This window comes from Paramisgurnus dabryanus, chromosome 1, assembly GCF_030506205.2.
Source record: "Paramisgurnus dabryanus chromosome 1, PD_genome_1.1, whole genome shotgun sequence".
In the NCBI taxonomy this organism is placed as follows: domain Eukaryota; kingdom Metazoa; phylum Chordata; class Actinopteri; order Cypriniformes; family Cobitidae; genus Paramisgurnus; species Paramisgurnus dabryanus.
The window spans coordinates 46,215,573-46,228,939 of record NC_133337.1 but is presented as its reverse complement, the minus strand read 5'-3'; the positions used below and the strand labels follow the sequence as shown (position 1 = coordinate 46,228,939).

Sequence of the window (13,367 nt, the reverse complement as noted above, 5' to 3'; positions counted from 1 at the left end):
TCAAACTTTAGAAAAATAAGGCTACCAACCAACAGCACTACATAATTTATTACATTTTCAATTTCAAATGGTAAGTTTGAGATTGTTTTATGTCATAAACTTTCTATAGGGGGCATGAAAGGATGCCCTCGACACAAGGGGTGGCACATTGCGAACATTTTGAGAACCACTGCTTTAGGGGACGATTACACCGAACACATTTTAACGGTTAAAAATGTGATGTGGACAGCATTTAATTGATCTCAGAAAAGAGCAGTGTGCTTTTTTTTATTGCTTGGCAAACAAAGAGGCAACTGTCCTGAAACAAAGGTCTTCTGAGGGTAATCCGTGCGGTGTTGTTGTAGAAATATCCATATTTAAAACTTTATTAACGTAAATAACTACCTTCCGGTAGCGCCGCCATCTTAGACTCCTCTGTATTCAGAAGAGAGTATTAGCGTAGTGTACGCACTTTTCTTAGTGACGTATGACAAATTCGGAGGGCGGGGGCACAGAGCAGCAGCAGAGAAAGCTCCGCAGGCTGCGTAAGCTCTGATCTTGAATGCGGACGCAACTAAGATGGCGGCGCTACCCGAAGGTATTTATTTTCGTTAATAAAGTTTTAAATATGGATATTTCTACCACAACACTGCACGGATTACCCTCAGAAGACCTTTGTTTATCATCCTGGAGCCGTTTGGATTTATTTTGTGAAGGATGGACGCACTTTTTTTGGACTTGAAGGTCGTGGACCCCGTAACATTACATTTAATCAACTGAAAGATCTAAAACATTTTCTAAAATATCAGAAAATGTGTTTGTCTAAAAAACGATGGACATATGCAACTCGGACAGCTTGGGGGCGAGTAAATCATGGGTTTAATATCATTTTTGGCCGAACTATCCCTTTAAAGCCGAGGCTCATTCATTTGCATGGAGAGGTGGGGTTTATGACTTGTACTGCAGCCACCCACCAGGGGGCGATCAGAGAGCCAGCTGCTTCACTTTACAAAATGTATCAGGCACACCTTGTACAAAGCCACTGTAAACATCTGTTACCACTACAGAAGGCCCGCCTCTCCCTGCATTTGATTGGACAATGGAAAAACCGCGAATTTTTTCGGGTATTTTGAGTTGACTTTTTCAACTTCAGGCGCTTCTTCAAAAACGCCTGGCACGGCAGGTGGCACCAAACACGCTTTAAGCGCTTGGAAATGCGAGTCGCACCGCACTGCCTTTTTTGGTGATTTAAAGAAAAGAGCAGTGTGGCGCGGGTTTTAAGTTGTTAGGCAAGCACCAAAGCAGCTGTCCTGTCAATCAAATATTGAAGCATGAGCGCTCTTTTGCTGTTAACTGTCATATAAGCAGAAACTTTACAAAGAGGGTGCTTGCTCTGACCTTGATGGAGGGTAAAGGGTGCACAAACATGCAAGAGACAGTAAGTGTAGTTTCCGGTAGTTCCAAGCAACTTCTACAATGAAAGGCCCGACATCCCCCTCAATTGATTGGACAAAGGAAAAACGCAAATGACATTTGGCGCTTTTCCGCTCAGGGTGCTCCTGTGAAAACACTTGGCGTGCATAATCAGCGCGCATAGAAAACCATTCACAAAAGGCGCCTGCCACTGCCATAAACGTGTTCTGTGTGAACGCGTTCCCTTAGACAAATTATTTTCATACAACACAGATCAAAATTGGCAAACATATTTCAGTCAGTTTAATTTCTATTACTCCCGAGAAAAAAATGACAAAATAAAGCAAAAGCAACCATGAACAATGTTCCCAGAATGCAAAAGATATGATTGGCCGGATTTCTATCACTTTAATACAATGCAAAAAATTATTTTCAAGAAAAAAAATTCTTAGTACTTGTTTTCAGTAAAAATATCTAAAAATTCTTAAATTAAGATTCTTGAATTCAGTTTTTTCTTGATGAGCAAAATGACCCAAGAAAATAAGTCTAGTTTTTAGACCAAAAATATAAAATTTAAGTGATTTTGTGCATAAAACAAGCAAAAAATGTGCCAATGGGGTAAGCACATTTTTCTTGAATTTAGTGTTTAAGAAAAAAGTTCAAGATTTTTTGCTTACCCCATTGGCAGATTTTTTTGCTTGTTTTTTGGGTCGTTTTGCTCATGAAGAAAAAGCATCTTAATTTATAAATTTTTAGCTATTTTTACTGAAAACAAGACAAAAACACTAAGAATTTTTTTTCTTGAAAATATTTTTTTGCAGTGTAGACAATAATAACTGGACACCTCAAATTATTAACCCTAACCCACACAACATACAGTATTGTTTTTATATAGTAGAGCAGCTCTGATTGGCTATCGCAGTCACCTCTAATTCTCTGTCAGATATAAGAGAAACATGAATTTTTAAGGTAGCCTATTTTTTACATTTGACATAATACTTAAAAATTGCATTATTGCTGTTTTGTACACATAGTCATGCATGTGTCAAAGAAAGTTTCATACAATTTTCACCTTAAAAAGAGCCTCTGCTGAATGCATAAACAAATGTCTAGTCATCCATTACAAAAAGTAAAGTCACCACTTTTCTAAAGAGTTTGAAAAACATGACCACTGAATTTTTATTTTAGGATAATAAATCATCCCAGCTTACAATTCCAAGCACATCTCTTAAATTATGCCATCAACATCCACATAATATCTTGACATCTCTTTAAAATGTGACTCTTGAGAGTTAGATGTATATAAACATCAATGTACTGCTTATACAAATGAACTGCAATTCAGAAAACAGTCCAAAGATAAAGTCACACGTCATGTGCTCTACATTCGGTGGTTTCTAGGTGTTCATCATGTTTCTATTACCGCTGATGGTTATTTAGTGTTTACCTTAGCTCACTGGCAAAATAATGAGGTTATTTTAAGTCTCAGGCTATAGGGAGGGGATAGTGTCAAGATCAAAATGGGACATTTTAGTCCTTCAGAGGACCACATGGTGAGAGAGCATCATTCTATAACAATATTGCTTTCCATCTATTAGTCCATCATTAAAAAGCGTAACCCTGAAATCTCCTGAATTGAAGTTTGCTCACAAAGAGAGAAAGAGTGCATATTCTGTTTACTGTATGTGCTGTTTTTACATACATTTTTTGTAATAATTATTCTTTTGCCAGGTGCATACCACTCGGGTCATCCATAATGGGTACTAATATAAGTTGTGGCGCCGTTTGTCTGTTTTCAGGGCAGAGATCTGCTAACACAGAAGATCCCTTTGTGGCAACAAGCGTGCGCTGACCCAAATAGACTCCCGGAGCGGGCCATGCTGCTGGCCCAGCAGATGAGCTTGGGATCCGGCGGGCCAATGGGAGCCAGTTCACATCACACCTCTAAATCTACCCTGACAATCTCAGACCCCATCCCAGGGGCTAAACCACTTCCTGTGCCACCTGAACTCGCGGCTCTGATGGGGAGCCAGCACACGGTGGGTTGGACCTGGATGGAGAAGAAATTGCCTTTGGAAAAATGTCAATTAAGCGTCCAGTTTTATACGCAAATAATTGCAGAACAAATGCGAGCCCCAAAATGAGTAGTTTTAGTTTGAAGATTTGTAAATGGTAACATTAATGATGTGTGTAATAAAGTCCTGGGGGGGTTTTAGGGGAACAGACAGGAAATAAAATCGAGCTCACTATAGATGGATATAGTCATTAAATGTATTTTGCTAATGACTACATTCCTATGAAATGAATAATCAGAAACCTGCAGGCATTCACACTTACATTTCCATTCAGTTTATTATTACGCTGCAGAAAGTCTCATGAGGAACTAGGCTACAGAAGATGTAAAAAAGCACTTATTTAAATGAAGATTGCACATTCATACTATACTATACCATAATATACTATACTACAATAATAAATGTGTTTGTGGATTAATAGTTAATGCATTATGTTAGCAACGCAACCATTACAAGTTTGATCCCAGGATCACACATACTGATACTATTAAAGAAATGTGTAATGTACTGTAGATTGGATGCCCTATAAGTTACTTTCGATGAAAGCATCTGACAAATGCATAAATGTAAATTCATTCCTTTATGACTTACAACAATGTTTCATGCTAGGAGTTTTAAACACGTAAACACTTAAATCTTGCAGAGGATGGCGGGAGCAGAAGGTGTCCCTGTAATAAACGGCACAACAGGGATTTCCGGAGAAGACTACCAACGGTGGATGGAGACCAGAGCCGCACATGAGAGACCATCCCCACAGGTCCACAGACACGGCGCCGGGACCTTCTCCAACACCCTTCCTGTCCGCAAGGTTGCTCCCGTTAAGGCCAAGAGCACTTTGGGTAAGTCGTGTTGCAGTTCACTTCTAACCTTTAATGCAATAAGCAAAAAAAATCTGATCATGGCTGAATGCCATTTATGAGGTGTTTTATGTATTTCAACACTAAGCAAATCTTTTTTACACCAATATGAGGCTTGTACAGAGGCTTGCATCCAAAGGTTATTGGAAGCTGGTGTCTGTTTTTAGAAATGTTTGGGTGTTTGTGCAGCGTTGTGCCTTCCCTTCATAAAGGAGCGAATATTCTTCAGTGCTTGGACAATACCAGGGCAGACACTGCTGAAATGAAAACAGGGCAGGGCACATGGGAATAGAGAGGACAGCTTTAAAATGGATGAAAAATAGGTGAAGGGTAGCCTATAGTTTCACTTGGAGAAAGTATTTTTAAGAAGTTAATGCCGGGCACAAGCTTTTGCCGGGTGAAATGTGACCCTGCCTGTGAAAGCCCAGCTCATTTTATTATTTGTATATAAAATCATCTTACATAATGATAAGAACATTGTGTAAAAAATATAACCTTGATATCTTTCATATTGACTGAGTAAGGTCATGTCAAATATTGTAATTATAGTGAAATTAATTGCTTGAAATCAAACTTTGATGATCCTAATCTTAAAATTTGATGAGGTCTTCACTGGCAGGGTCACAAATTTTGACACCGTTTCAAATCTAGTCAATTCTTAGCAAGCATCCTAACTGATATACAGCCTTGGAACATAGGTAGCAACATAAATAGAGTGCCTCACATTAAATTAACAGGGGAACTTATTAAAAATGTGTCCCAAATACACAATTTATTAACCTTGTGCCTATGCTCAGCACTTATGTCAGACTCCTTTCTTCCAGCAGAGACCCAGACCCTGCCCAGGTCCAGCTCAATGGCAGCTGGGCTGGAGAGAAATGGACGGACACGCGTTCAGGCCCTTTTCTCCCATGCTGCGGGTGACAACAGCACCCTTCTCAGCTTCACGGAAGGAGACATCATCACACTGTTGGTACCTGAAGCACGAGACGGCTGGCACTATGGAGAAAATGAGAAAAACAGAATGTAAGAACTTATACTAGTTATACTGCACACAATACAACCATTGCTCTTTTGCCAGTAAGCAACCACCTACAGAAACTCTGTTGCAACAACCAAAACACCCAAGAAACCACTTAAAAACTCCACGACAATCATTTAAACACCATAGAAACCACCTAAAAACTTTATGGCAACCACCCCAGAAACCTTTTAGAACCTGTTGCAACAACTGTAACACCCTAGAAACTCCTTGGCAACCACCCAAACACCCTAGAAACAAATTAGAAACTCCACCAAACACCTAGAAGCCACCTTAAAACTCCATGGCAACCACTCAAACACACCAGAAACCTTGCAACAACCCAAACACCATAGAAACCACATAAGAAACTCCATGGAAACCACTCAAACACTTTAGAAACTTCCTAAAAACTTAATGGCAACCACCCAAACACCCTAGAAACCTTGTAGAAACTGTTGCACAACCGAAACACCCTAGAAACCACCTTAAAACTCCATGGCAACATCCCAAACACCATAGAAACCATCTGAGAAACTCCATGGCAACCACTTAAACACTCTAGAAACTTCCTAAAAACTTAATGACAACCACACAAACACCCAAGAAACCTTTTAGAAACTGTTGCAACACACCAAACACCATATAAACCACCCAAAAACTCAATGAACTCCACCCAAACACCGTAGAAGCCGTTTAGAAACTGTTGCAACACCCAAACACCCTAGGAACCACCTAAAAATCAATGGCAACCACCCAAACACCATAGAAACCACCTTAAAACTCCATGTAAACCACCTAAACACCCCAGAAACCTTTTAGAAACTGTTACAACACCCCAAGCACAAAAGAAACGACATAGAAAATCAATGGCAAACACCCCAGAAACCACCTTAAAACTCCATGGCAACCACCAAACACCATAGAAACCTTTTAGAAACTGTTGCAACACCCCAAACACCCCAGAAACCAACCTAAGATCTTCATGGCAACCACCCACCCTACTGAAAAATCCAGCTAAGACCAGCATAAGCTGGTAGCTTGTTTTAGCTGGTTTAAGGTGGAACTAGCTGGTTTAAAGCTGGTCATGCAAATAGGCCAGCTGATCTTCCAGCCTGACCAGCTAAGTCCAGCTAGACCAGCTTGAAAGTGACCAAAACAGAGCTAGACCAGCTTGCTACAACAGCAAACCACTTTTCACCAGCACAACCAGCTAAAATCAAACTGGGAGACCAGCTAAAACCAGCTCACCAGCTTATGCTGGTCTTAGCTGGATTTTTCAGTAGGGCAGACACCATAAACGCCACCTAGAAACTCAATGGCAACCACCCAAAAACATTTTGGACACTGTTGGAACAACCCAAACACCCTAGAAACCAACTTAAAACCCCATGATAACCACCCAAACTAAAGGCCCCATGACAACCACCCAAACACCCCAGAAACCATGCAACCACCCAAACATCCTAGTAATATTATAGAAACTCTTGAAATACCCCCCCCCCCCCCAAAAAAACATACAAACCACCTAAAACTTCATGGCAACCACCCAAACATCCTAGAAACCGCTTAAAAATTTGGTTGCAACCACCCAAACACCCCAGAAACCACTTTGAAACAACCTAGCAACTGCTTAGCAACAACCTTACATTGTGATGGTATCTTTTGCACAGAAAAGACTGTCAAAGAATTAAAAAACTTAAAATGTAGTTATCGTGTGCTGTCTTGCCATTTAAGTCATAGTTTTACAGATATTTCCGCAGATGATGAATATGAGGGTTTTAAAGAGAATTCATGCCTTAATATGCAATATTTATTTGTTTTCTATCAGGCGAGGCTGGTTCCCGTTCTCCTACACCCGTGTGATAACTGAACCAGACACCAATAAACTCCACGTCACGTGAGTATGTTTAAATATTTAGGGGTGATTAAAAACCCTTTGAATGCCTAAATGCCATTTATTTTTGCTGGCACAGCCTATGAAGTGCAGTTAAAGAAACTACAGTCATGTGCTAAATAACATCAAAGCATGCAATTGAAAGAACTTCATCAGATCACCTTATATAGGCATATTACAGTACATTACATACAGCAGATGCTTTTAAGTGCATTAAATCCATACATTTATTTATCAAACCCATGACCTAATGCAATGCTTTACCAGTTATGCTACAGGAACCATGGGTGTTAACTGAGCGAATATGTATGTGTTTGTAGTTTGCAGCACAGTCGGAGCAGCAGCACAGGAAATCTTCTGGAAAGAGAGATGGCTTTACCCACACCTGATTACGGCATGCCCACCCGATTCCTCACACAGCAACAGAGCACACAACACAGCCGACAGAGACCGTACAGTGTGACAATGCAAGGACTCTCACAGGTAATGCACACACATACAGTAGGCAAAGAAGACAATTGATTTTAATGCAGTTCGACTTTTGTCCCGTATCCTATAGTCAGATCCATTGGCTTAGCATGACTCCTTTTAGTGTGCACTCAATGACCCCCAATTCCACTGTAGGCTTTGACAATAGAGATGCCATTCACATGTTAGTATTCTACTACTGCCATCTGCTGGCCATTTGAAGAAAAGTCAGTCACTAAAAAGATTTTCTCTTCTCTCATAGCAAGGGTTGGAAGACTACGAATCCCGATTCCAAACAAGGTAAGACTGAGCTTTTTTGCCACAAAGTGACACAATACTGACGAAGCATTTGTCTATTAGTTTTATCTGTGTGTCCATTTATATTAAATTCATCCTCTCTGGTTTTCTTTGGATTAAAAATGGCACTTTTTTAAAAAGCATTTGAATCCATTTAATTTTGAATCAAAGCAAATTTGGCAAGCAAAAAGTCTTCTTTGCTTGACCTGCAGATGGATCAGACGAACATAACAGACGTTTCTGAAGGTCTAGCCCAAAAGTAAGGTGGGCAGGTGACCGCACAGGGCACCTAAACCCATGTTGAACAATGGGAAAACTTCTCAGATTGTTTAAATGGGTTTCAAATAATATTACGGTCAAGCATTGACTATCCTGGTCATTTCCCATAGATGAGAGATATCTAAAAAAAGTGATATCGCTATAGATATAAACAAGTGAACAAACCATTTTGGGACATCTATGGGAAAGCAGACAGCTTTTCCTGCAAATTCCCTAGTATAACCAAATTTAAAGCGGCATAAACGGTATATAGTTTAAATTTTATTATTTTTTATTTCATTCTTGCTTTGGCTGTCCATTTGTGGGTGTTATTTGGTGTTTAAGTATCTATTGTAGTTTCTGTCAAATGTAAAGAATATCCCCATGAGCAATATTCTCATCCTACCCTAAATTTTGTAAAGCTGTAGTCTCCTGTATGTCCTGTTATACACACTATTTAAATTTTACTCCCATTATGTATTCAAACTACTGGGCTCCATTTTCACAATACAAGTGTATGGATCTATTATAAACTATAGTATCATTATCTTTAGTACACTATACTGTCTGTAAAAATTCAATTAAATTTTTTTTATTTTTTATTTTTAAAAAGTGGTCCCAAGCTGTCACTGGGTCAGTACCCTTTCATATTAAGGTCTTAAAGGAATAGTCTACTCATTTTCAATATTAAAATATGTTATTACCTTAACTAAGAACTGTTGAATCATCCCTCTATCATCTGTGTGTGTGCACGTAAGCGCTGGAGCGCGCTGCGACGCTACGATAGCATTTAGCTAAGCCCCATTCATTCAATGGTACCACTCAGAGATAAAGTTAGAAGTGACCAAACACATCAACGTTTTTCCTATTTAAGACGAGTAGTTATACGAGCAAGTTTGGTGGTACAAAATAAAACATAGCGCTTTTCTAAGCGGATTTAAAAGAGTAACTATATTTTATGGCGTAATAGCACTTTTGGGAGTACTTCGACTCGGCGCAGTAACACCCTCCCTCTCCCATTATGAGAGTGAGAAGGGGAGCGGACTTTTCAGGCGAGTCGAAGTACTCCCAAAAGTGCTATTACGCCATAAAATATAGTTCCTCTTTTAAATCCGCTTAGAAAAGCGCTACGTTTTATTTTGTACCACCAAACTTGCTCGTATAACTACTCGTCTTAAATAGGAAAAACGTTGATGTGTTTGGTCACTTCTAACTTTATCTCTAAATGGCAGCATTGAATGAATGGGGCTAAGCTAAATGCTATCGTAGCGTCACAGCGCGCTCCAGCGCTTACGTGCACACACAGATGATAGAGGGATGATTCAACAGTTCTTAGTTAAGGTAATAACATATTTTAATATTGAAAATGAGTAGACTATTCCTTTAAAGGGATAGTTCGGCCAAAAATGATATTAAACCCATGATTTACTCACCCCCAAGCCGTCCGAGATGCATATGTCCAACATTTTTCAGACAAACACATTTTCAGTTATTTTAGAAAATGTTTAAGATCTTTTAGTTAATCAAATGTTAAGTTACGGGGTCCACGTCCTTCAAGTCCCAAAAATTTGCATTTATCCTTCCCCAAAGAAATCCAAACGGCTTCATGATGATAAAAAAGGCCTTCTGAGGGTAATCCGCGCGGTGTTGTTGTAGAAATATCCACATTTAAAACTTTATAAACGAAAATAACTAGCTTCCGATAACGGCGCCATCTTAGTCGCGTCCACATTCAAGATGAGAGCGTACGCAGTTTACAGAGGTTTCTCTGCTGCTGCTCTGTGCCCCGGCCCTCCGAATTTGTCATACGTCACTAAGAAAAGTGCGTACACTACGCTAATACTCTCTCCTAAAATACAGAGGGGTCTAAGATGGCGGCGTTATCGGAAGCTAGTTATTTTCGTTTATAAAGTTTTAAATATGGATATTTCTACAACAACACCGCACGGATTACCATCAGAAGACCTTTGTTTATCATCCTGGAGCCGTTTGGATTTATTTTTTGAATAATGGAGGCACATTTTTGGACTTGCAGGACATGGACCCCATAACTTTACATTTGATTAACTGAAAGATCTAAAACATTTTCTAAAATAACTGAAATGTGTTCGTCTGAAAAATTATCGATATGCATCTCGGACGGCTTGGGGGTGAGTAAATCATGGGTTTAATATCATTTTTGGCCGAACTATCACTTTAATATGTACCATTTTGGTTCAGATATGTATACATTTGGTTTCAATATGTACATTTGAGGTACTAATATGAACTCTTTAGATGCAAAGGTTACCACCCCAGTGACAGCTACCATTATTTTACTTTTTTTTTGTTAAAGTGTACATTACCAAATTATAAGCAAACCATTACACCGGTTTTGCAGGAAATGCAGCCCATAATGTGTTTTTATGTACAGTAGATGAAACCAAAGTTAGCAGAAAAGAAATAGTTCACCCAAAAGTTAACAATTAACTTCATGTTGTTCCAAACACAAATGTCTGTCTTTGTTTCTTAAAACAAATAATTTCTGTACACTACTATAAAGTGATTTTACATTTTAGGAGCTTCATTATAATTTCTATAAAAAGGAAAAATGTGTCCCACAAGCAAAAGAAAGTCATATGGGTTTGGAAACGACATTGTCTTTCATTTTTGTCTATAAAAACCCACTGTTTTTTCAATATTTTACTATGTTCTTACATCAAACTTTTTCAATGCGTACACTGTGCACTTTGCACAGCATTTAGCCTAGCCCCATTCATTATTTAGGATCCAAACAGGAATTAATTTAAAAGCCACCAAACACTTCCATGTTTTCCCTGTTTAAACATGAGTAGTTACACGAGTAAATATGGTGACACAAAATAAAACGTGGCAATTTTTAAGCGGATTAAAAATGAGAACTATTGTATGGCGGAAGAGCACTTAGTTTGCAGCACTTCGACCTCGGGTGCATTAATAACATACAATATAGTTCTCATTTTTTATCCGCTTAAAAAATCACCACGTTTTATTTTGTGCCACTACTTGCTCGTGTAACTACTCATGTAACAATCTTAAATAGGGAAAACATGTAAGTGTTTGGTGGCTTCTAAATTCATCCCTGTTCGGATCCTAAGGAATGAATGGGGCTAGGCTAAATGCTAGCACATTCATGGAGCGCTGTGCAAAGATTAAGTGCACGCATTGAAAAAAGATAGGAATGTATTCATTTATCTAAGTTGAAGTAAGAACATAGTAAAATATTGAAAAACGGTGATGTTTTCCTTTAACATTAGTGCTTTGTGCTCCCTGTGCATCAATGCATCTGTGTCCAAACCCGACCTGGCAGCTTCTCCCTCTGTTTGTTCCACAGTGCGGAGGGCAAGTTGATTTCTACAGTGTGAGAGGACAGACAGACACACAGGCAGACAGACAGACAGACAGACAGCATCTTCCCCTTCTCAACACTCACATCTCCCTGTCTTGCTTCATATCTCCACAATCACTTCACCCTCACAGGAAGAAGATACAGTCTATATCCACCCCTCCCTCCTTCTCCATAATCTCTTACTTTATCCCAGTCGGAAGCATCGTGAAAGATACTAACTTCGATATTCCATGTTGACTTTCCTCAGTGTTCGCTCTATCGTGAGCTCATTTTCAATAAAAATATTGAAATGGATTTTTTTCTGAGGAATTGTCTATACTGTATGTATCTCCTGCTTGTCTTTCATGCATGTACAGAACATGTCAACGGTGTAAAGTCTTAAGTGCATCACTTGTGCCATGCAGAGATCTTGTGATTTAAATGATACTGGCATGGTAAAGAGTTTACATTTGTTATTGTAACATGATTCGTGAGTTTCAAAGTATAAACACGTTAATAATATAGCTAGAACTGACTTGAGAAAGATTGTGTATTTTGGGCAGTGAGCATATTAAAATGTTAACGAAAGTATTATACCTTTTACACTGTACATCTGAATGAATTTGATGTTGTTATATAGGCTACACGTTGTTATATACAGTAGGCTGTTTACATTGCTAATGTAAAGGGCACTCCATGATCTCATTAAATATCAATTGGAGTGTTTTCAATAAAAGAGAAAGTGTTTTTTAAACGCGTCAAGTCTTGTTTAAAGCAGGAATTCTGGGATGTTTTAATGTACACTGTCAGATGAAATGGTCAAAATATGCTACCCAGCTGTCATTGGGGCTGTACCCTTTCAAAAAGTACACCTTTTGACATAAAAGGGTCCTTTCCCGGACAGGGTGCAATTTGTAAAATATTTGCAGTAAAATGTCAAAAAACCACTAGGCCAGTGTTATATATTTTGTCCAGGTGATTACTACAGTCTTGTTCAAAATAATAGCAGTTCAATGTGACTAACCAGAAAAATCAAGGTTTTTAGTATATTTTTTTATTGCTACGTGGCAAACAAGTTACCAGTAGGTTCAGTAGATTCTCAGAAAACAAACAAGACCCAGCATTCATGATATGCACGCTCTTAAGGCTGTGCAATTGGGCAATTAGTTGAATTAGTTGAAAGGGGTGTGTTCAAAAAAATAGCAGTGTGGCATTCAATCACTGAGGTCATCAATTTTGTGAAGAAACAGGTGTGAATCAGGTGGCCCCTATTTAAGGATGAAGCCAACACTTGTTGAACATGCATTTGAAAGCTGAGGAAAATGGGTCATTCAAGACATTGTTCAGAAGAACAGCGTACTTTGATTAAAAAGTTGATTGGAGAGGGGAAAACCTATAAAGAGGTGCAAAAAATGATAGGCTGTTCAGCTAAAATGATCTCCAATGCCTTAAAATGGAGAGCAAAACCAGAAAGACGTGGAAGAAAACGGAAGACAACCATCAAAATGGATAGAAGAATAACCAGAATGGCAAAGGCTCAGCCAATGATCACCTCCAGGATGATCAAAGACAGTCTGGAGTTACCTGTAAGTACTGTGACAGTTAGAAGACGTCTGTGTGAAGCTAATCTATTTTCAAGAATCCCCCGCAAAGTCCCTCTGATAAAAAAGGCATGTGCAGAAGAGGTTACAATTTGCCAAAGAACACATCAACTGGCCTAAAGAGAAATGGAGGAACATTTTGTGGACTGATGAGA

At 38.9% G+C, this 13,367-nt stretch overlaps 1 protein-coding gene across 9 annotated transcripts in view; it reads left to right on the top strand.

Moving 5' to 3' along the window:
• Positions 1 to 12,365, top strand: part of baiap2b (BAR/IMD domain containing adaptor protein 2b) — a 72,889-nt gene extending 60,524 nt beyond the window's left edge. For 6 of the 9 annotated variants that reach the window (XM_065262531.2, XM_065262533.2, XM_065262538.2 and 3 more), the window contains 7 exons: positions 3,192 to 3,431; positions 4,111 to 4,306; positions 5,149 to 5,350; positions 7,177 to 7,245; positions 7,563 to 7,725; positions 7,973 to 8,010; positions 11,618 to 12,365. In XM_065262531.2, the coding sequence (XP_065118603.2) occupies positions 3,192 to 3,431; positions 4,111 to 4,306; positions 5,149 to 5,350; positions 7,177 to 7,245; positions 7,563 to 7,725; positions 7,973 to 8,010; positions 11,618 to 11,648 (939 nt within the window). In that variant the 3' untranslated portion in view covers positions 11,649 to 12,365. Of the gene's footprint in view, positions 1 to 3,191; positions 3,432 to 4,110; positions 4,307 to 5,148; positions 5,351 to 7,176; positions 7,246 to 7,562; positions 7,726 to 7,972; positions 8,011 to 8,219; positions 8,267 to 11,617 lie in introns of all 9 variants that reach the window. The other 3 variants (XM_065262532.2, XM_065262535.2, XM_065262534.2) reach the window with 2 other exon arrangements.
• Positions 12,366 to 13,367: the final 1,002 nt, after the last annotated feature.